Genomic DNA, 20,931 nt, shown 5'->3' on the forward strand with positions numbered 1-20,931 from the left:
TCCGATCAACACCAGCGCCTCGACGCGGCAGCGCACGAAGCTCTCCCATAGCGTGACGGTGAAGTTTCATGACCAGAAAGGAATCTGATAACATATTTGGGCTTTCTGCTTCAATGCAAGCTTTGTTGCGTTATCACCTTCACAGGCCACCACCACCGCCACGCCATCGTCTGCTGCTATGTTACAAGTGTATGGCGTGATCACAGAAAAAGGCGGTCTTTTTCATTGATTGTAGGGTTTAACGCGCCGACGCAACGCAGGCGATGAGGCGCGCCGTAGTGGAGGGCTCCGGATTAATTTTGACCACCTGGGGATCTTTATCGTGCGCCGAAATCTCGTACACACGGGCGTTTTTGCTTTTCGCCTCCATCAGAAAAGCGGCCGCCGCGGCCGGGAATCGAACCCGCGACCTCGTGCTCAGTAGCGCAACGCCTTAGCCACTGAGCCACCGTGGCGGGTAAAAAAAAAAGGCGGTCGCGACCACGGAGCAAGATATAAAGAGGAGCGCCGACTGTCCCAGAAAAAACTTGTACCATCTTCCAGCGAGGGGAACCATGCGGTAGATGCGACGCATCGGGGGTTGCCGTTGCGTTTCCGTTATGTTAGCGTGTCCATTTTGGTTTTGTGTCCATATTTTACGCAGCATGTTCACCCCCGATGTGTCGCATCTACACCATGGTTCCCCTCGCGGGAAGATGGTGTATATTTTTATCGAGGTGGCCGGTGCTTGTTACGGTTGCGCAAACCATCGCGATAGCAGGCCTGTTAGTCTCCGTTCAAATCATCGGTGGTCATCGGAGGATGTCATCGGCAGAGCGGCGGCGGAACGACTGAGCGGAGAGGCGCAGTTACCGCGTTTATATGCAGCGGAATGAGAGAGAGCAGCGCATGCGCATGTGTTAACCGAGCGCAACCTGCGCGCAAGCCGCGCGCTAACCCGCACCCACGCACAGCTGGCACGGCAACGAAACGAGCTCCGGCGAGCACTAACACGCAGATGGCGCTGCGGTGAGAGCGGCGCTAGCGTGCAGCTGGCGGGGCGAGGAGAATGGGGGAGGGATGCGGACTACGCCGGACGACGCTGGACGGACAAGGCGAGTGAATGAGATGCGTCGCATCTAAAAATCCTTTTCTCGGGCCGATAATGTCCCTGCGCCGCCGGCTGCCCAGCTTCCCCTTCGCTCTTTTCCTCCTTCGTTCGCCCTCTCGTCGCTTTGCCTCTGTACATGGCTCTTCCCTTCTTCGCTCTCCCCAGAGGCGTCTTTTCTTTCGCAGCGACGTCTGCCTAAGGCTTGTCCTTCAATGCAGGAGGCATGCGTGCACGCGCGGAATTTAAACACCCGTGCGCGGCCGCAATAGACGGCGCATATAGTCGCACGCTCCCGCATACATGGCGATCGCTTATTCCCTATCACGGAACGCTTATTCTGACACTATGAAGACCCACTAAAATTATTGTACTAACCCAGCAGATGTAAGACGCAACGTAAAGACGACGACTTCAGAAGCACCAAAGAATGAGCAAGAGTAAAATCGAACGCCACAACATACAGTCTCGCGTGATTCTGCTTACTACAAATCGATGCAGCGCAAAAATTACCCTTTGTTGTTAGCCCTCTCTCCTGCCGCGTGCTTAATTATTTATGCTACTTCTGCGCACGAGCAACGCTTACAATGGTCGCCCCAAGTCTCTATCGGCAAACGGCAATGATGCACATTTCTGGGCCAATGACTGAATTGAACGACTGCCCTGTTGTATTAAGTATACAAAAACCCTGTCAGCTTGATAAGGCAGCTAAGAATATCAAACGCAATCTTCATTGTAACTCATGCCGCAACTTACTGCCCGATGGTCACTGTCGCTCTACGGTCGTGTTATATCGTCGATAACGCCACGGACTCTAAATAAAATGCTGCGAATTGTATGGCTGCAATTTCGGGCCTACAAGGGTTCCCGGTGTTTTTTTTTTTTTCTTTATGCGGCTGACCAGCAAAACAACCGGCTCGTTAGACGTTTTCTTTCAGGGAGTCATCACCACAGAGATATCGGGTCCGGACGAATTCAAATATCGCGAAATGAAGGCTTGTGAAAAGACCGCACTGTCAGGGCTTTTATCTTGAGCAGATTGCTATGTCGCGGGCAGTCGCGGTTGCTGTTATCGCATTTCTGTTCTTTTCTGATGAGCGTGTGAGTGCCGGTCCGTGTTTTAGGCACACTCTGTTTTGGACGTAAGTTGAAGAACTGCGAGAAAGCTGAGGGAATTTTTTTAATCGCTATTGATAAGAAACAGTTGCTCCTTTCGCCTTCTGTAAAACCTGTTAAGACACAGCCTAATTGGTATTCACAAATTAGCAAAACGGAGTCACATTTTAGGCAAGCACTGCGCAAAGGTAGTGTTTGTATAGCAGCCATATGTCTATAAGTGGTCTCTACATTTTGTTTTCCCGCCATGCAAACCAATCCTTAACGTATCTTTGTCGGACAACCACTCAATTCCCTCGGTTCCGTGTTGCCCAGAAGGTGCTGTCGAACAAGTTAATCATCAAGCCGTGCGAAGGAGGAGTGCAATGAACGCGAAGCGGTGCCAAAGCAGGCCCAAGGCACTCCGTACCCAAAGCTACCGTTGCCGAAGCAGATGACAAAAGCCGACGGAATACGTTCCACCACCGCGCCCGCAGGCGGAACGTATTCCGCCTGCGGGCAGGGGAACGCCGGCCGCTTAGCAGGCCGCCTGTTCGGCGCGCCATCTACATTGTGCTCCGTTAGTGAAGGACATTAAGGGACCGCCGGAGAGAGCGAAGTCGGCGCTCCTGTTTATCTTGCTCCGTGGTCGCGACCATCGCTTTAATGACACATAAGAGCAGCGACGCGGTATGCCTGATAACCTGAAGCGGTATGCCTGATATACCTGATTCACTCATTCATCAAGCTCAACTTAAAACAGCGCTGCAATGAACAAAAGAGTCACTTTTCTTTGTTATTTTCTCTTGAGATCGATCATGTGACCGAAAGGTTACTAGGAGGAGCGTGGACAAATACTATGCACGGGTTTTCTTTGTTGTGGAGAGGCTTGTACTGCCCTGTTATGTTGCGGTTACACCAAACAAATAATTTCTATTTTTAGCCAAACATAACAGCTAAACACTGCACTTTATTTGTGTGCTCCGTGATCGTTGACTTGGAAACAGTCGAAACTACTATTTTTTCGGTAGAAAACATGCTTTACACCGCGCGTCATGCGAAATTGCGCCTGCTGCATATTCGCAGACATTTCGCAGCGCCGAAGGTGGGCGAAATTTTTCCTATTTCGCCACAAACGCAGCCACCATTTTCAAGGTGTTACGTAACATTACGTCAATTTACGCAGGCTGAAGTTGGCACTGTGTTATGCAGGCTGAAGTTGGGAATGTGGGACGTGATCTTTCCCGCCAACTATTTAAATTACGTCACGCCTTCTCAGCCAATGAGAGAAAGGGCGTGTATTAGAAGCAGTATTGTTGTTGAATAGCAAAGACAGGCTTGCCGGCCAAGAAGTACGCGCTTTCAGTAATGAGAAATAAAGGAAACTTTAAAACTGGGGCCCCTAAACACTATGAAACGTCAAAATGACGAATGCACACACCACCGCTTTGTCATCCGGAAGCAAGTGACCAAAATTAAAAGCCAATCAGAAAAAAATGTGCGGCAGATTCCCAGTTTCCCTGGGAATTTGTGCAGTCGAGAATAGTGCCCTGTTGGGTAGTCCGACTGGTAGTGCCAGTTCTCAAAAGGCAGCCTTTAGCTAAACCATGGCACTGGTTACATTGCCGTCTGCAGCCGTCAACTGCGACCGGGATTTGCGGCTTTTAAGTTCGAGAAGCCCGCGAGCTGAAAACGTGCCTTATTGCAAGAAATAATTTCAACTTCAGCAATCGGTACCCTGGTCATTCGCTGCGCCGTATTTTCAGCGTAACAGGTTTTCCAAGCAGCTGCCCATGATACATAATACAAATGAACCGAGACGATATTGTTGCTGCAGAATATACAGAGCAGCATTCCAAAGGTACATATGTGGAGGTTTATCAATCTTTGACAAATAATCCCGCTTCCCTTATGGCCCTTTGGTCCAGGGTTGCCTCGTTTGCGCTTAACTAACTCTGTAACTCATTATTGCAAGAGCGTTCCGACAAAATGTTAACAATAAACGGGCATGCCTAAGAAAATATTGCATGATACGCGGGCAATACTCTGAGGTCCGTATACCCACCCGCCGTGGTGGCTCAGTGCTAAGGCGTTGCGCTGCTGAGCACGAGGTCGCGGGTTTGATCCGAAGCAAAAACGCCCGTGTATACGAGATTTCGGCGCATGTAAAGATCCCCAGGTAGTCAAAACTAATACGGAGCCCTCCACTACGGCCCGCCTCATCGCCTGCGTTGCGTCGGCGCGTTAAACCCTACCATCAATCAGGTCCGTATACAGGAATGGCGTCGCTGGTGGCGCTCTATAGCGAGCAGCAAGGCACCTTTTAAAACGCGCTACTTGCTCGAATCCCCCCAAGAAAGCAGCGGATGTGGCCGCGGCTCACAGCTGCAAGTGGCCACCTAACCAGCGCTGCGTTGTTTTTTTTTTTTTTGAACGCGCAGTCAGACAGGCTCGCGCAGTCACTAGTCACTAAGGTAGTTTTGCACTGGTAGTAACCCGCCATATTTATCAGCTTGCTTAACCGATGCAACAGCGAGTGTTATCAAAATTGAAGGGAATGTCACCATAATCAGTGTGACTAAGTATAGAAAACTAACCTGAAATTGGGCCACAGATTAACGAGCTTCCCGGCGGGGTAGAGGGGAAGCCTTGTGTTCATTAGCGCACAAGGGCGCGAAATAATTCCTGTCGTTAAAGCAGCTTAGGAATCTCAAGCAGCAGTTCCGCAGCCATTGGTGCTTCAGCATTCCGCTTACGTAAAGAAGCAAGATTACGTAGCTGTTCAGTTCTTCCTCACCTTCAGTGACGACTCCGGTTACCACTACGGCCACCACAGCGAAGAGCACGGCCGCGCAGAAGACGCCTACTAGGAGCATGTGGCCTTTGTCAGATGCCCTGCAAATTTGCTGGTTTAGAGGGGCATCCTACACACCACCCCTTCTGCTGATTTAGTGAGACACAAACAATGAAATCATAGTTGATGTGGTCTGACAAACACATGGGCCGATTATTCCTGAAATAAAGCACTGGAAACCCCAAGACATTGACATCAAAAAATGTCGTCGTTACAATTACCATGACTTACACTCTCCCTTAGCTTCATTCCATGTCCTAAACTAGGGAACACTGCATATAGCTCCAAATGTCCGGTTACTAGCAAGATAATGTATTATCAGTAACCTTCAGAAAGACGAACCCATAATCCTTTGCTATGTTTTGTAGAGGCCGCTTAGGACGTAGTAATAAAAGACCGTAATAATTTTATGGAGACGAGAGCGTCGATTGAACCGAGGTGACCTAGCCATCGATCACATCCATGTCATCAAACAGGGAATAGTAAAACCCGCGAAGAGTAAGCAACTTCTTCAAAACGGGTTTCTAGACTCGAAAAAACGATTTCACCCAATAGGCACCACACAACACTTCCTCCTCGCTCACTCACACTTGGCGCGTCCGCACTTTCAACATGTGGCGTTACGTTACACTTATTCGGCAAACGAACCATACCTTACACTAAGCTTTCTCCGTCACACTTGGCGCGTGTGCATTGCACGCCGAAGCTAGGACTGGGTCCTCACATCACCAGTGCGTGCTACTACGAGGTGAAAGACCCAGACGTTCCTTCCCCTCTTGCTTATAACTCCTTTCTGGCCCTTTTTCCTTTGCACATGCCCACTGGTTCCTTCGGGGAGATCTCTGTAGAGGCGGGTGAGTGTTTTGTCGAGACATATACGAATATGTTCGAAATAAGGCAGCGTGGTCCCCCCCATTTTCGACAACTTCCCTCCAAAAGAACTAATTCTATTTGTTCAGCATAGCGTTCCGAGAATAGTATTTATGCCCAGACTTATTTGCCGAATGCCCCCACAACCAGAACCGTGTAACGCCGCGCATTCGCACAAAAGGGTAGAACTGGAGGAAAACATTTAATCGGTGTAGTAGGGTAAACCGAAATAATAAGGCTACCAGAATTTTGCAAAGCCAAGAAATAAGGAATGTAGAAGTAAGGGTTACAAGGATGTTCTGCTGAAATAAAAAAAGCGCCCTATACATCTCCCTTCAACACCGAAGACTAAATGAAAAGCGCTCAAAATAAGACAAAAGAAATCTTCAGGAATTCAGAAAATTATCTATTTATGCAATGAATTTTATGCCGTTTGTCTAGAGGTAGTTTATTACAGAGAATTTGTGTTTCTATTTTGATCAATTTTGTCCGACAAATTTCTTCAATGTACGAAGATTATAACGATAACAAGTGTTTCTTCCGCCAAATCTGCCTGCATTGTTGTGTAACTGGCCTTACACGGCGTGACACGGTTCGCCATTAGCTCTACTTTATTTTTCGTATTTAGTGGTTTTTTCGAAATTCTGTTCGACCAAATATTTCTATTTATGCTGTTATAACGATTACAGGTGGACATTCAACAAAATTATCATTTTTGTGGAAATTGAGGGCTTTGCACGGTTCGCCGCTTTTCGCTACTTCTCTCTTTTCCTCATTTCTTGGTTCTACAAACCTTGGCTCGGCGAATTGCCATCATTTATGCTATTATAACGATTAGAGGTGGAGATTTTACCACATCAGTGTTCTTGTAGTAATGGAGGGTTTAACATGGTCCGGAACTTTGGGGTAGTTTTTCGTATTTCTTGTTTTTTTTTCGAAATTCCATTTGAGCAATTATCTTCATTTAGGCTACTATAATGATTATAGGTAAAACTTTTGCAAAATCTGTATTTCTGTGGAAACGCAGAGTGGTTCGCAACTTTTCGCTATTTTTGCTATTTCGCATATTTTTGTTTTTCAAAGTGCTGTTCGAACAATTATCTTTATTCACGCTATCATAACGATTACAACTGGAACTTCCGCCAGATCTGCTATTTTGTGAAGATGCGGTGTGTTAGACGGTTTGCTTCTTTCTGCTTTTTTTGTTTCTCTCTTTTTTTGTTTTTGAAAATTCTCTTCAAGCAATTATGTTTATTCAGGCTCCTTAATGATTACAACGGGAACGTGCTCGAGATCTCCTATTTTGTGAAAGTGCAGTGCGTTACATGGTTCGCTTGCTCTCGAAATTTTCTTCTTTTCCTTTTTTTCATTTTTGACAATTCTGTGGTACCAATTATCTCCAGTTACGCAAATATAACGATTACAGGAACTTCCGCCATATCTGCCTTTTTATAGGAATGCTGAACGCTGCAGGGTCCTGGCTGTGAGCGTATTCGAAAAATATCCCATTCATTAATAGCGAAAACGTACCAACCATGCACTCCTCCTTGAATCTGCAGAACAATACATTATTGGCAAAGTGAAGGCACCTATGTAATCTTTACAATGGTAAAGATTTATTTCATTGGCTAAAATAAACAAAGGAGAATGTTAAAAAATTCCTGCCGTTTACTGTACCCCGTAATGCGAACTGTAGTATTCACGGTCAGGGCGCATAGCTGCTGCGTCTCAGGAAGCGAACGCACGGTGGTTATCTCGCAGCGTTTTGACGCCACGGAGCATGTTGTAAATAGAGTTTGAACTACTGGCGCAAATGTCACGTGGTTAGGATGAGCCTAGCAACGAAAAGGATGTGGAAACAAGGGTGTACAGGTCTGCGCAGAAGTAATCGGAGCACCAGAGCGGGGGCCGTAGGAGCGCCAACTGGAACCAAGGGGTAGTGTTCTGCGGGCATAGAGTTTCTTACAGTATACACTAGAGAGGAATCTGGCGCTAGCGTCTATGCGGCTCACATCAACGTCGTCTGTGTCGTCATGGACCGCCATTATACATCGAGCTCGCATTAGTTTCTCATTGGCTTGGATTGAAACGTTTTAGTGACCGCAAATTTAAACAAATTGCCACAAAAAACGCGAAGGATAGTGTGCACTTATGTAAGTGGAAAATAAAAACAGGCTGTTTTAAAACTAAGAAAAAAAGAAGTAAAGCGTATTTTTGCCGGGACGGTTTTGCCTGCTATTCCGCAGGCCAAGGTTGTAGTTGCGAACAATATTATTATTTTGGGGGTAACTCATTAGAGACTGCGATTTTATTAATATTACCGCTATTTCAAATATGTTTTTTGAAGAGTTTCGAAAGTTTTTTGAGCGTGCCTATAAAAACGTTGCCTTCGTGGTGAACCGGTGCACCGACCGCCAGCTAGTTTAACAAGAAAAAAAATTCCCTCGCACTTCCCCGAGGGGGAGAGTGTGTAAGTGCGAATGCACGGTTGTTGATTGCGCGATTACGGTGGATATCGTGATCTTGGAGTGGAGAGGAGGCGCCCAACACCCGCAGTCACTGCAGGGGAGTGAAACTTCCTATACCTTGCATGGGACGCGATATTCGCTCGCAGCGCCATACAAACCCCTGGTGTTTGGGGGCGGTACTAAAAACATGGCGGCGCGTTGCAGACATGCATTGGGAGACGCCATCTTGTTGAGGACTGAAAAGCCGAGCGGGGGGGGGGGGATTTAGCGCTAATTCAAAACCCATTCAGACGGCCAGCGGACGATCTTGTTCCTGTTGCGCAACCCGCCACATTATCAAAAGGGCAATTGTTTCGTTCTGATTGATAAAGTTTTGCGCGTTCACTTCTTTTTGCACCTCTTATTCTAAGTACGACATTGTTTTGGTTTATTATTACACACAATCTAGACAAGAATAAAGGGCGCAGTTTTTTTTAATTTTTATTGCTAAATGTACCATTCATACAGTAAAAACACAACTTGGATTCTTTACGTTCCTAGTCGCATACAAAACTGTAGGGCTCATGGCCGCATGCTAATAACTAGGTATCCAGCCAGTGCATATCTGTCCTGTTCCTTCTCTGTCCAAGGTCCGCGTAGTCTCTGCTGGTGAAATGGGCAGGACTCAGCCGGTAGGTGCTGTAGGTCTGACGAGGTGGTAAATGAGCGAGGCCTGCTTTCTCGCACACTGGAGCCAAACGCGAGATCTGGAACATCAACAAGCACGTGTGTATATTTGGGTTAGAACGAATATATACTAGCTTTATTGCTACTTTCAAGCGCACATACGATAGTTTTGAGTGAAAACTGGACTCTGTATTAGAAATAAACGTTATCTGATATATTAGGAATCTTTCTTTCTTAAATTGATTTTGACTACAAAGACGACTTGCCATAACACCAATCGTAAAGGCAAATTTTAAATTTAAACCTGTCGTCATTTTAAGAGATGCGGATACGTTTTTCTATTTGTGCGATCATAATGTTCGGTGGCAACAACCCACCTTTCCTCCTAATCCAAAATACATTTCTGCAGACAAAAGCAGCCATCCCACACCAGGATTTCTAAACTATTATTAATGCATATATACTTCCGCGCGCTATGTATTCCTCAGGTATTTCTCGGGCCCTGCAGTAAACCGGTTATAAACACCTTAATTAAAAAGCTGTAATAAATTACTAGGACAGGTTAAGCCTGCATTGTCTCATTATTTATCGGCTTATAGGTGTAACTACGTTTTTATGAATATATCGTTCCTGAACTGAAAGCTGAAACTCGAAGCATGGAACTGAAGCGTAAATTATAAATTATAAGTGGTGGAATTACAGTTATTATTGTAATATAAACATATACAGTAATTCCTTAGTTTCTATATTTATTGCTACAAATTCATTCTGTTATATGCCGTGGATTCAGGTGAAGATAAAATACAGAACACACAGCTGAAACGCAATAAAATAATTAATGTAGTCACTACTTAGTTAACGTAGTGCTAACAACACGATATTAACCTATGGACCCGTACCCTTTGAACCAAAACTGTATGGGAGATGCCTTCCTCCAGCTGTGGGCATAAATAGGCTGATAACAATAACGACAACAATAATACTGATAATAATTATAACAATCACAATAATAATAATAACAATAACAACAAAAACGCAAGCTACGAAAACAAACTAAACGCAGGCAATCCAAAGATAATAAAAAGGGTGCAGAGAAGCTCACACTGTTGCATTAGTTATTGTATATGTTGCCTCATATACATTTTGCTGCATCCCGTGCATTCACTTGCGCTAAAAAGCAAAGCACGCAATCGGAACGCATTAAATCAATAACGCACGTATAAACAAGCGTGTGTAGCTAATGTAGTTACTGGATTAACTGTCAGATGCTCTGCCACGTATTTCATGCGTAATTAAAGAGGAAAAGAAGACAATCAGAATGTAATAAATAAATAGTGCACGTGTATGCTCACTTAAATTATAAAGCTACTGCTGCAACCACATCCTGCTATGTCGTGCAAGCGTAGAAAAACAAATCGAGCAGCATGCACATCGTACCTTTCGTCCACCGGGATCCAAAAGAATTTTATGCCGTCCTGGCGTGAAGAATTTTGACACCACTCAGTACAGCACAATCTGTGATGACGGCGCGAATCCATTCATGCGTCTGTTTCGATGAAACAAACTTCACGGTGGTAAAAACGGCCCTCGGAACACCGTGGATCGTAGCATACCTATGGGCGCGACAAGAAACGCCCCTTTTCAGAGGTGCGAGGCAGAAAGGCGCGGTTCCGGTTTTCCACTCCGGGTGGCGCTCGTATTTTCGCAGTCTAGAACCGCAACTTTTAAGTTCAGTTGCATATTAAACATTCCGTAATTAATAAGTAACCTGGTAATCAATATAAAATGCAACAACAACGTTCATTTATGATCGTATGTAGTACCGCCCCCAAACTTTAGGATCGCTGCAGTCACGGGACAGATAAACGGCAGAGTTTCATCCCCCTGGTCACTGTGCGGAGAGTGGAGGAGGAGAGTAGCGCCCGCCGTTACGGCGAGGGCTACACGAGCGCCCTCACGCGTCGGAATGCGGAGCGCCCGCTACGCGAGCGAGAGCTCTCCCGCCCGAAGTGGATAGGAGGCGCCCAACACCCGCAGTCACTGAGCGGAGAGAGGAGGAGGAGAGTAGCGCGCGCCCATCTCCCCCCGTTGCTAGGGAAGACGAGGAGGAAGACGAGGAGCGCGCGCACCCGCAGCTGTTGCTATGCGGAGAACGGCGGCGGACGATTCAGGCTCGCTTAAGAAGTGCATTCGCACTTAAAAGAAAACGTGGCGTTAAACATTCGTGGACGATTACAAGATAGGACGCATACAAGCCCCCGTATCTGCCGTATCTTGTCTTCGTCGAAGTGCGTTTTGTTTCTTTTCGTCGGCTACAAATTTCGCGGCGGCATATTACCCGCTTAGTCATACGTCCTTCGAATGCGGCATGAGCAACGTGAGTTGCGATCACGCATGGCCTGCTGTTTCAGTGAGCACGGCTACCACAAAAACGGGAAGATTTCGGATTTCTTGTAGGTCGTAAACGTGTTAATGCATTGTGAAGAAAGCAAATCCCAAAAACCACTTATGAATCCAATTTTCATGGCAGGCCAAGCCAAAAAGGAGGGTCTTCCCATGAACCCCCACGACGACATGTCTTACGAGGTGCAGTTTTCTCTCTAGCATACTTACTAAGAAACTCTATGGGGCAGTGCGAGCGTACTACCCCAACGTGCTCCTTGGTTCCTGTTGGGGCTTCTATGCGACGCACCGATGCAATTCGGACACCGCTCCCGTGCTCCGTTTACTTCTGCGCGGACCTGAGCGTGCATAACGCAGCGTCGGGTGGGCTTATGTGGCGCGTCCTCGGCATATTGCCCTCCCCTTCAAACTTTCGCTATTTTTTTTATTTTATTTATTGATACTGTAACCCTCACTTGAGGGTCATTACAGGGAGGAATACAAACAAAACAAAAAAACAATACACAATGACAAAACAGACATTATGTTTCGTGCTGCCGGTAGTACAATTCTAGCGAACACTCAAACGCTTTGACATTTGAACTAGTAACAGCGTACTCTGGAAGTCTATTCCACACTTCTATGCTATAAGGAAAAAAAGAATTCTTAAAGCCATCTAGACGCGCCCAATAAGGCCTGAATGGGTGACTATGGTTCAACCGAGTTCCTCGTTTCGGTGCAGGTTGTATGTATGTGTCTTTATTTATTTTCATTTCGCCTCTTATAATTTGAAACAGGAGTTTTAACCTTTGCTTTTCGCGGCGTACTTGCAGGGGTTCTAGCGTACATGATTTTAACAGATTTGTGACGGATTCTGTCCTCCGGTACCGCGAGCAAATGAAGCGCACTGCTACCCTTTGAATTTTTTCTAGTTTATCTCTCAGTGACTGCTGATGAGGACTCCATACAGGAGACGCATACTCCAAAATAGGGCGAACAAATGTCTTATATGAAAGTAATTTGACATCTCTAGGGGCATGTTCGAGTTTTTTCCTCAAGTAAAACAACTTTCTGTAGGCCTTTGAACACACCTCCTCAACATGAGTGTGCCACCCCAAATCGCTGGTAATAGTCACCCCCAGGTATTTAAAGCTGTGTGTTCTGGTAAGAAAGTTATTTCCGATTTTATAATCATATGCGAGTACAGATTTCTTCTTGGTTATATGGGTGAACGTAGTCTTTGAAAAGTTAATTTCCATCCCCCACTGGGCGCACCAATTATGCAAGGCTTGCAGACAGCGATTAATTTTGATTTGGTCGTTTGTGTTAGTTACAGGAGCGTAAATTAAACAATCGTCTGCAAAAAGTTTGATTTTAACCGGGCTTTCGACAACTGCGGAAATATCATTTATAAAAATTAAAAACAACAAAGGACCCAGAACAGACCCCTGTGGGACTCCGGACAGTACTTCCAATGAACTAGATGTGCAATCATCTACACGTACTTTTTGTTGACGGTTCTTTAAATACGCGGCTATCCAATTTAGTATATCTGAGCTAAGTCCTAGTTGCTGAAGCTTAAAAATTAATTTGTTATGAGGAACCTTATCAAACGCCTTGGCGAAATCTACACAAATGACGTCTATTTGTTGTCGAGCTTCGAGAGATAAATAAAAATCATGAACTGTTTCTATCAGTTGAGTAACAGTTGACAACGCCTTCCTGAATCCGTGTTGATGGAAATAAAAAAACTCTTTTGACTCAAGAAAAATAATAATGTGCCTTGCTATGAAATGTTCTATGATTTTGCAACACACAGAGGTCAGTGAAATGGGGCGATAATTGTTCACATGAAGCCGATTGCCAGCTTTGTATATAGGCTTTACAATCGCAGTGCGCCAGTCTTGCGGTAATGAGGACGTTTCTAGAGATTTTCTGAAAATGATTGTTAAGTAAAAGGACAACCATTCGGCATACCGTCGTAAGAATTCACTGGGAATTTCATCTGGTCCGTTTGCTTTTTTAGTGTCAAGCCCTAGCAAGTGACTGAACACCCCTTCCTGCATAATAGAAAAGGGCTCCATTGCGCAGGCGCGCGGGCAAGCCTGGTCAGCATCCACCTGATCGGATTCATCTCTAGTGAAGACCGACTAAAAGAACTGGTTGAAAGAATTGGCTATCTGCAGTTTTTGCCTCACTGTTTCGGATCCAATTTTTATCTGTTCAATTTCTTCTTTTTTATTTCTCAAGTGAAGCCAAAATTTTTGCGGGGAACACTTAATGAAGTCAGCAAGGGTTTCGGTGTAAAACTTTCGTTTGGATTCTTTTAATGCCGTCTTTAACTGACCACGCAAATGTACGATTGCTACTGAGTTGGTTTTGTTTTTCCGCATGCGTTTTATTTTTCGTTTGATATGGACGATCTCCCGGGTTATCCACGGACTACGCTGTTTCGTTTTCTTTTTACGAGTTGGAACAAATTTATCCGTGCAATGCTTTACAATGCTTTTGAAACGTTGCCATAACTCTTCTACGGATTCTGAGACAGAAGCAAGTTCAAACTCATGAAGGGACAGTTCTAGATAATCAAGTATAGACGTGTCATCGGCCCGTGCAAAATTTTTAATCTGAACCGGGATAAATGGCCGCTTCTGCGGCTTTGCGTCTAGTTGGATATTAACAGTTATCAGCTTGTGGTCCGATATTCCCTCTTCAACCGATAAAGTACTATGTGTCACTCTGCGTGATAGGAACACTAAATCAAGCAATGTTTCTGAATTAGCAGTTACTCGCGTATTTTCTTTTACAATCTGTGTTAAGTTATGAGAGAACATTATTTCCAACATTTTATCACCACTCAGAGTATCTATGTGTCCAGGTGTGACACTTTCCCAATTTATATGCGGTAAATTAAAATCGCCAGTCAGTATCAACCTCGTGTTGCCATTCTGAAATTTGCACAAGAAACTGTTCAGTTGGTCTAGGAAATCAGACGTGGTACCAGGGGGCCTGTAAATTGCTCCGACAATAAAAACCACTCTTTCGACAAATATTTTGCACCAAACCGTTTCGGAGAGTGAGCAATCAATTCTTTCTGTCGTAATAGGCGACTTCACAAGAATGGCCACGCCACCACCACGTGAATCCCTATCCCACCTGTGTGCAAGATATCCTATTCGTTTCATCCTGTGCTTTCCTGAGGGCTCATATTCGGTGGCATTTTTCTTCCCTCGGTTATCTCGTTGTAGGGCATCCCCGCCATGCAGCGTGTCGCACCGCCTAGGCATACCCCCCTCCTCCTCACAATTTCGTCGCAATTTTCACCGCGTGTTCTGGCATACCACCCTCCTCCTCACACTTTCGTCGCAGTTACCTCCCCGGTTTCCTTCTCTGCGGTGTTTTCTTCGCTCACTCGGTTATAAAGCCCGCGACGCCGCCAACCCACCGTAAACGACACTGACGGGCTGCGCATTCAAACATTATTATCATTTAGCGTATTTTGCCACTCCAAGCTGAATCTGCTTCCAAAGAATTTCCACGTTATACTAGCCGTATTAAGAATGCTGCGCATTGGTAAACAATTCTATAAATTTCTGTAAATTTTCTAATTAGCAGTTAGTTGCAATAATAGTGTCTCTTTTCGCGCGTATTAAATATGAACGAAGTACTTACCGGTTATCTGTGGAGGAGAAATACAAGGGAAATAGGTGGAAATTCACAAAGATAAAAGCAGGCTCCTAACACGCCGTACACAACAATGGTGTTGGAAATCAAAGTGAAGATACGCCAATTTGTTTTCCGGCAGCTTTATATAAACTCCTCCATCACACTTGTATTGGTTTACAACAGCTTTGCTGGACATCCACTTTTCCAGGCCGAGATGGCGACCGATTTTGTTTCTACGAGTATTTTCTGCAAATTAGCTTTCAAGCCTCCTGTGTGTTCATCCGCCAGGCCAAACGTTGAAACGTATGTTTGGGAAGATGTAGCCGTAGGAAGGACTAGCGTCACTAAATAAAGACTTTTAGAGGATCGGCACTCTTTTCTCTCATTGTTATGTGCCTCCGGGATTTTCATTGGTCGGTCGGCCCCACGTGATATTTGTTTACATATGGGCGCAGCCATTTTGTTTATGGGCGCCTCTCCTCTCTCTCCCTCTCGGCGGTGCGGACGCTAGAGCGGCCGGTCGCACTCTGCCCGTCACAACCGGCGGCGGTTTCGTTGGGAGAGATGGCAACACTGCAAGCAAGAAACTGTTGTCGATGTTCACTTCTCAACATGACGTCACGCCTGTTCACGTCGCGCTGTCACCCGCCTGTTTCAACTCTTTTCTCTGCTACCCATCATCCTTCAGCAGAGCGGGCGTAACGGAGCTGTAGCCACGCATCGCAGGAGAGCGTTTAAATTTTGCTACACTTCAGGAAAGCCAACTTTGTGTGACGATGATGATATCATCATCAGAGAAAGTTAGCTTTTATGCAGGGCGTATTCGCATTACAGACGTCATCAGTTTAACACTAAAGCTTCGCGTGAAAAACATGTTTAGAATACCGGGAGGCAAGCTGCACGCTCACACCACATGGCCTGCGAGCAGTGCGAGCGCGGGAAAATTGAATTCGGAAACCAGCCATCCCGTTAACCATGGAAGAGGCTAGAAGGAAGGGGAAGATATTGAGGGATGGAGTGAAGACAGAGGAGGCCATGGTACGTGCCAAGGGTAATATTTTCGACTAAATCTGTAGCCGAGCTACTAGTACTGTGCCGGTTGTTTGCTGATATATGCAATCCATAATAATTTCTGAAAATAGGTTTCAGGAGTCTGCTTTACATGGGCCTGAAAGAGGTTTTGCCGATACATGGGTGTTCATACTTCCAAACAGTTCAACGCTGTGGTAATCACCTACTTCAAGAATTTTGTTAAAGTGATCAGTAAAGCAAAACATTGCATTTTCGCCCGCGCCGTGATTCTCCCTCGTTTCGTCCACCTCCTCGCACCTCGCGAGCGTGACTGTCCATGATGCCTCGCTTCTCGGTGACGTCTGCAAGAACATCCGGTTGCAGGCGTCGTCTGCTACTGAGATTTTGTGCGGGGAAGCATCGCTCTAGCAGGGGCCATGTGACTTTCTGCGTTCCATTTGGACATTTTTTTGTCTCTTTGCTTACGAATCCTGCACTCCGCTCACAGCTGTAAAAGCCGATGGAATGAATGGGCACTTTTACCCTTCAACACCACGCCAACACTGCTCTACCCCAGCCGTGGCGTACCATGCTGCTGTCGGGGTGCCGCCTCAGCGAATCCCCCAAAACGGCTTGTAGAATCTCTGGTTTCACTCTTTGTAGAGCCACGTGTATGAATTCAAGTGACGTCGCTTCGGATTGTTGTGCGTGGCATTTACAGCTTTGCTTTCCAACCACCTTCACAGTGTGAATCGAAGCCAATTTCGTTTTTCCCTTGATGGCGTGGAGGCCCCTTTCTCTCTGTAAAGGCTCTTCGCCATTTTTTTACGTTCTCAGTTATGCCTATTGCGATACGTGAAGGGTGTGGTGGCCGGCCGCTGCCCCATATCCCCCTCTTCCCTTGTCCCACTCCCCAAGCCCACCTGTTGGCTTGTTTAAGGGGATGGAAAAGAAACTATGTCTACTCTACATAAAGACAGACCAGTTTCGCAAAACACGCACATCAGTATTTCGTCCTCTGCAATTACAATTGCGTTTTAAATTCTCACGATGTAACTCACGATGTCACCAGCGTTGGCGTCCGCAGTCCGCACCCCACCCCCCTCTACTATATAAAAAAAAAATACTATCCGGCACCAGGTTTCGATCCCTCGACTCTGCGGGCGGAACACAAGGTACATGGTACTCTACCGACTGCGCCACAAAGCCGACACAGAATGCGACGCTACGGACGCGCCTTATATAGTAGACTCATTCAAATTACTGCTGACGAGCGCTTTCTTGTCAGCAGTTGCCACAAGTGCAACAACATTAACGTAACGCAAACTACTTAACGTCGTGCGCCCCCGGAAATGCTCTGCATTTGATCGTGCCCCTTGCGAGGGGGATGTTTGGTAATCCTCCGTTCTGTAGAGGGCGCTAGCAGTTATGAGCGGGAGCAGTTACTTCCGTTGCTAAAATACGTGTTACAATTTTTTGCGAACTTAGAGATTCGTTTCAATTGCCCGTCACCCCGGCACGGTGAGTACTGGGCACTCCATTTAGAAGACACGCTGTAAAGGGGGCACGCTAATGTGGGCGCACACTGGAATCACGTCATTGTACCCGCAGCAGTGGCTTTGTGGCTGCGCCGGAGATCACATGGTCGCTAACCCCTTTCTGCAGTGTTATCTTTTTACCGTTGTTATTTATCTATTTTTTTCTGTATACAGAGCACGAGTTTGAAATGAACCAACCGTGCCAAGGGGTAAACGTAGCATTGACGTTTGATATGCTGGTTCCACAGTTCAACCTAGAAGTTTTCTTTTGGATTTGCGAATACGATACGCAAATAATTCCATTTAAACAACAACAAAAACAAAACAAACGAAAAACACGCCGCCGAGATTTCAGTTCGCGACGTTGCTTGATGTATACTAGATTGAGACCCACTCCTCCTGTCACATCAGTGTTTTATGCTTGATATCAATGATTTCTGGTTGGTTAACTGAACTTTTTTTGAATAACAGTTGCGCAGTAAGGTTCCATGAAGGCCCCCACATATCTGACCAACAGCACTGTTTCCGCTTCAACTGAGATTCCGACCTGCGGGAGGGCTCGCTGTGCTTTTGTTTTACTGTTTACGCTAGTACCTCTGATCGATATTGATTGCTTATTATATAAAAAACCTTCCGTAACTCATCTCCTGCTCTTAACTGTACTTTTTCTACGGGCGCTGCTAGTCGCCCACGAACGTGCTCTTTGCAACTCCCGGAAACGAATGGTCGCCAAAGCGAACCGCCGAAGCGTCGTAAGCCGAAATACGGGTTGCATCTGTTGAGCTGTGTAAACTTCATAAACGTGCTTTCGAAACACATGTACGTGGTAAATCTAACAAATTTTGGCGAGATTCTTTCGTAATTCGCCCCAGTATTTTAGACTCTCATATGTATAAAGACATTGTCGTCACCGCGAACGCGCGGTGGCAGGGTCGTTCTCTTTTCGTGTGATCCTTGGGAGTGGTGTTGAAGCGTAAAAGTCGCCATTCCTTCCATCGGCTTTCACAGCCGTGCGCGGAGTGCGGGATTCCTAAGCAAAAGGATAAAAAAATATCCAAACGCAACGCAGAATGTCAGACGGCTCCTTCCCAGAGCGATGCTTCCCCGCACGGCATCGCAGTAGCAGGCCGCGCCTGCTAGCGGATGTGCTATACTCGGTTACAACTCAAGAACGGCACCACCTCATGTGTATCACTCCGCCAAAGCGCCGGAACCGTGACGTCAGTGCGCGCGCGTTTTGAAAGGGGTTTGCTATAAATGCGTGATATCGTCTGTCTTGTCTCACACAGTTTGTTTGTCGTCGCTGGAGTCGTTTATAAGCATATTAAGTCCGAAAAATCACGGGAACGGCTCACGCCATGTTCAAAATATTCCTAGTAACGCCCTACTTGCGCCGCGCGGAGAAACATCCGGCTACGGTGATAAGGCATAGCGGCAACTTTCGGTGCCGTTCTTAAGTTGTCAACGAGTGTACCAGGCGTCACCGAGAAGCGAGGCATCATGGGCGGTCACGCACGCTCATTGTGAGGAGGTCGACGAAACGAGGCAGAATCACGCCGCAGGGTAAAGACAGACGTTTGGATTTGCAAAGACTACACTGAGAATGCGCCCTTTATCAGCACTATTTATGGAGGTTATTGCCAGGAAATGGATTTCAGTGAAAATGCGAACATCCATATATCGACAAAACCGCTATGAGGAGCCTTTAAATGAAACGGAGAATTTCAGGAATTGACCGGAGTCAAACGAAAATTCCTCACATTTGGTACCAGCGTCCACTCCAAAGAATGTACGTATAGATACTTCAAATTGTTGAAATACACTTTTCCATTATGGCTTAGCTACCGAATAAAGCTTATGTTTTTACATTTTTTACTACACTACTCCAAGAGCAAACATTTTTATTTTTTTTAATTAGTTGTTGCCTGGCAGGTACTTTACAAATCGCAATGGTTTTTGTTATTATACGCAATCCTGGCCGATGGCTACGAGGAAATTGCAGTGCTTGTCACCGGGAACATCAAACAGGCGAATTCGGGATTTTTACCATGTTTGGCGGTTCTAGAGATTCCCATTACTTTCAAATTCTTTGATATACAATCGAGACGAGCCGAAAACGACCCTGCAGCAGCTTTCCTGTTTGGCTTTACTTTTAGGCCGTGCTTTCTTTGATCAGGTGCAACGAAAGGAACGAATGACGTTATCTGGATAAGTGTGAGGATGGAATTGATCAATTCCGGAAACGATCTAGCTTTATTCCTTTCTAATCCCATTGAATTGCCGTGTCATCCTTCATAGGTGACACGGGGAGGGGACTTCCACTCTCCGCAGGTAGTCGCCCCTGGTATGCATGGTTACTGCGTTTATATAAACAGAAAAAAAATGCCGCACAGCAGTTACCAAACGCGTTAACAGGAGTGTGGCGATGAGCGCTAGTCGGAATGGAGCCTAAAGAAGCTTTATGGGCCATTTTTCAGGACTAAGTAGGTTCTGAAGGTTGGAAAAGAGTATCTAGGAGCGGATAGGCCTAATTCACAGTGACACTCAGAAAAGGATTTCACAGTTCGCCCATAAAGCCGCTCCGGCGCTCCCCGATGCCCCCCGGTCTATTGAAGGTCACGGCGATAACTGCGTCCAAACAGGCCAGCAATGCTTAGTGACGCCAGATCATCCAGCATGGCTGCGCCCAGGCTGCCGCTCTGTAAACCGTGTATACATTCAACTGCCATTTTGGCACCCTGCCTCGTTTAGCAATGGGAAAAAGCTGCGTTTCTTTATTGTACAGCCTTTAGGTATCATGGTCACAGTTTTGTCGTCGCTTGAATACTAGAATCAACTACTCACCTGCTGGTTTGGTGACGTCCTGGTGCGACATAGCAGAATATGCTGTGGGACATAATAGAAGAATATCGTTAGGAAGTGCAGCACTTTTGTCACTTTATTTCCGTAAAAACCAAAATGAGAAATTTTGAAACATACACCCTTTCACTGATTGTCGGATATACGAAAATTTTGTACAAGGGGTCGTGGAATTTTTTTGCAATCTCCAATAAATCTGTCGTACAAAAAACACAGTAATCCCAGAATCTAAATCACTGCTCACTGCTTGTGGAATAGCTTTTACAATGTGGAGGGAGACGGCTTGCTTTTGGAAACATTCTTCTAGCGGTAATCAGTGAAACAGAGCAGGCTAGGTGGAATAATTGTTTTGTGCAATCATAAGCCGTCGTACAAAGCGTCAGGCGCCCGCGGCCACAAAACTCACACTACTCTTCCTACACCGCTCGTTATATC

The 20,931-nt window shown here is 45.9% G+C and overlaps 1 protein-coding gene across 1 annotated transcript in view; it reads right to left on the reverse strand.

Annotated features, from left to right (window-relative positions):
* Positions 1–20,520, reverse strand: part of LOC144149216 (uncharacterized) — a 70,670-nt gene extending 50,150 nt beyond the window's left edge. The window contains exons 1-2 of the mRNA XM_077680756.1: positions 20,482–20,520; positions 4,980–5,077 (exon numbers count right to left, since the gene is read on the reverse strand). Of these exons, the coding sequence (XP_077536882.1) occupies positions 4,980–5,058 (79 nt within the window). The 5' untranslated portion in view covers positions 5,059–5,077; positions 20,482–20,520. The remainder of the gene's footprint in view (positions 1–4,979; positions 5,078–20,481) is intronic.
* Between the last annotated feature and the right edge of the window lie 411 nt (positions 20,521–20,931).

Source organism: Haemaphysalis longicornis, unplaced genomic scaffold (assembly GCF_048455015.1).
Source record: "Haemaphysalis longicornis isolate Haplotype H1 unplaced genomic scaffold, Haemaphysalis longicornis Haplotype H1 scaffold_8, whole genome shotgun sequence".
Classification (NCBI taxonomy): Eukaryota; Metazoa; Arthropoda; class Arachnida; order Ixodida; family Ixodidae; genus Haemaphysalis; species Haemaphysalis longicornis.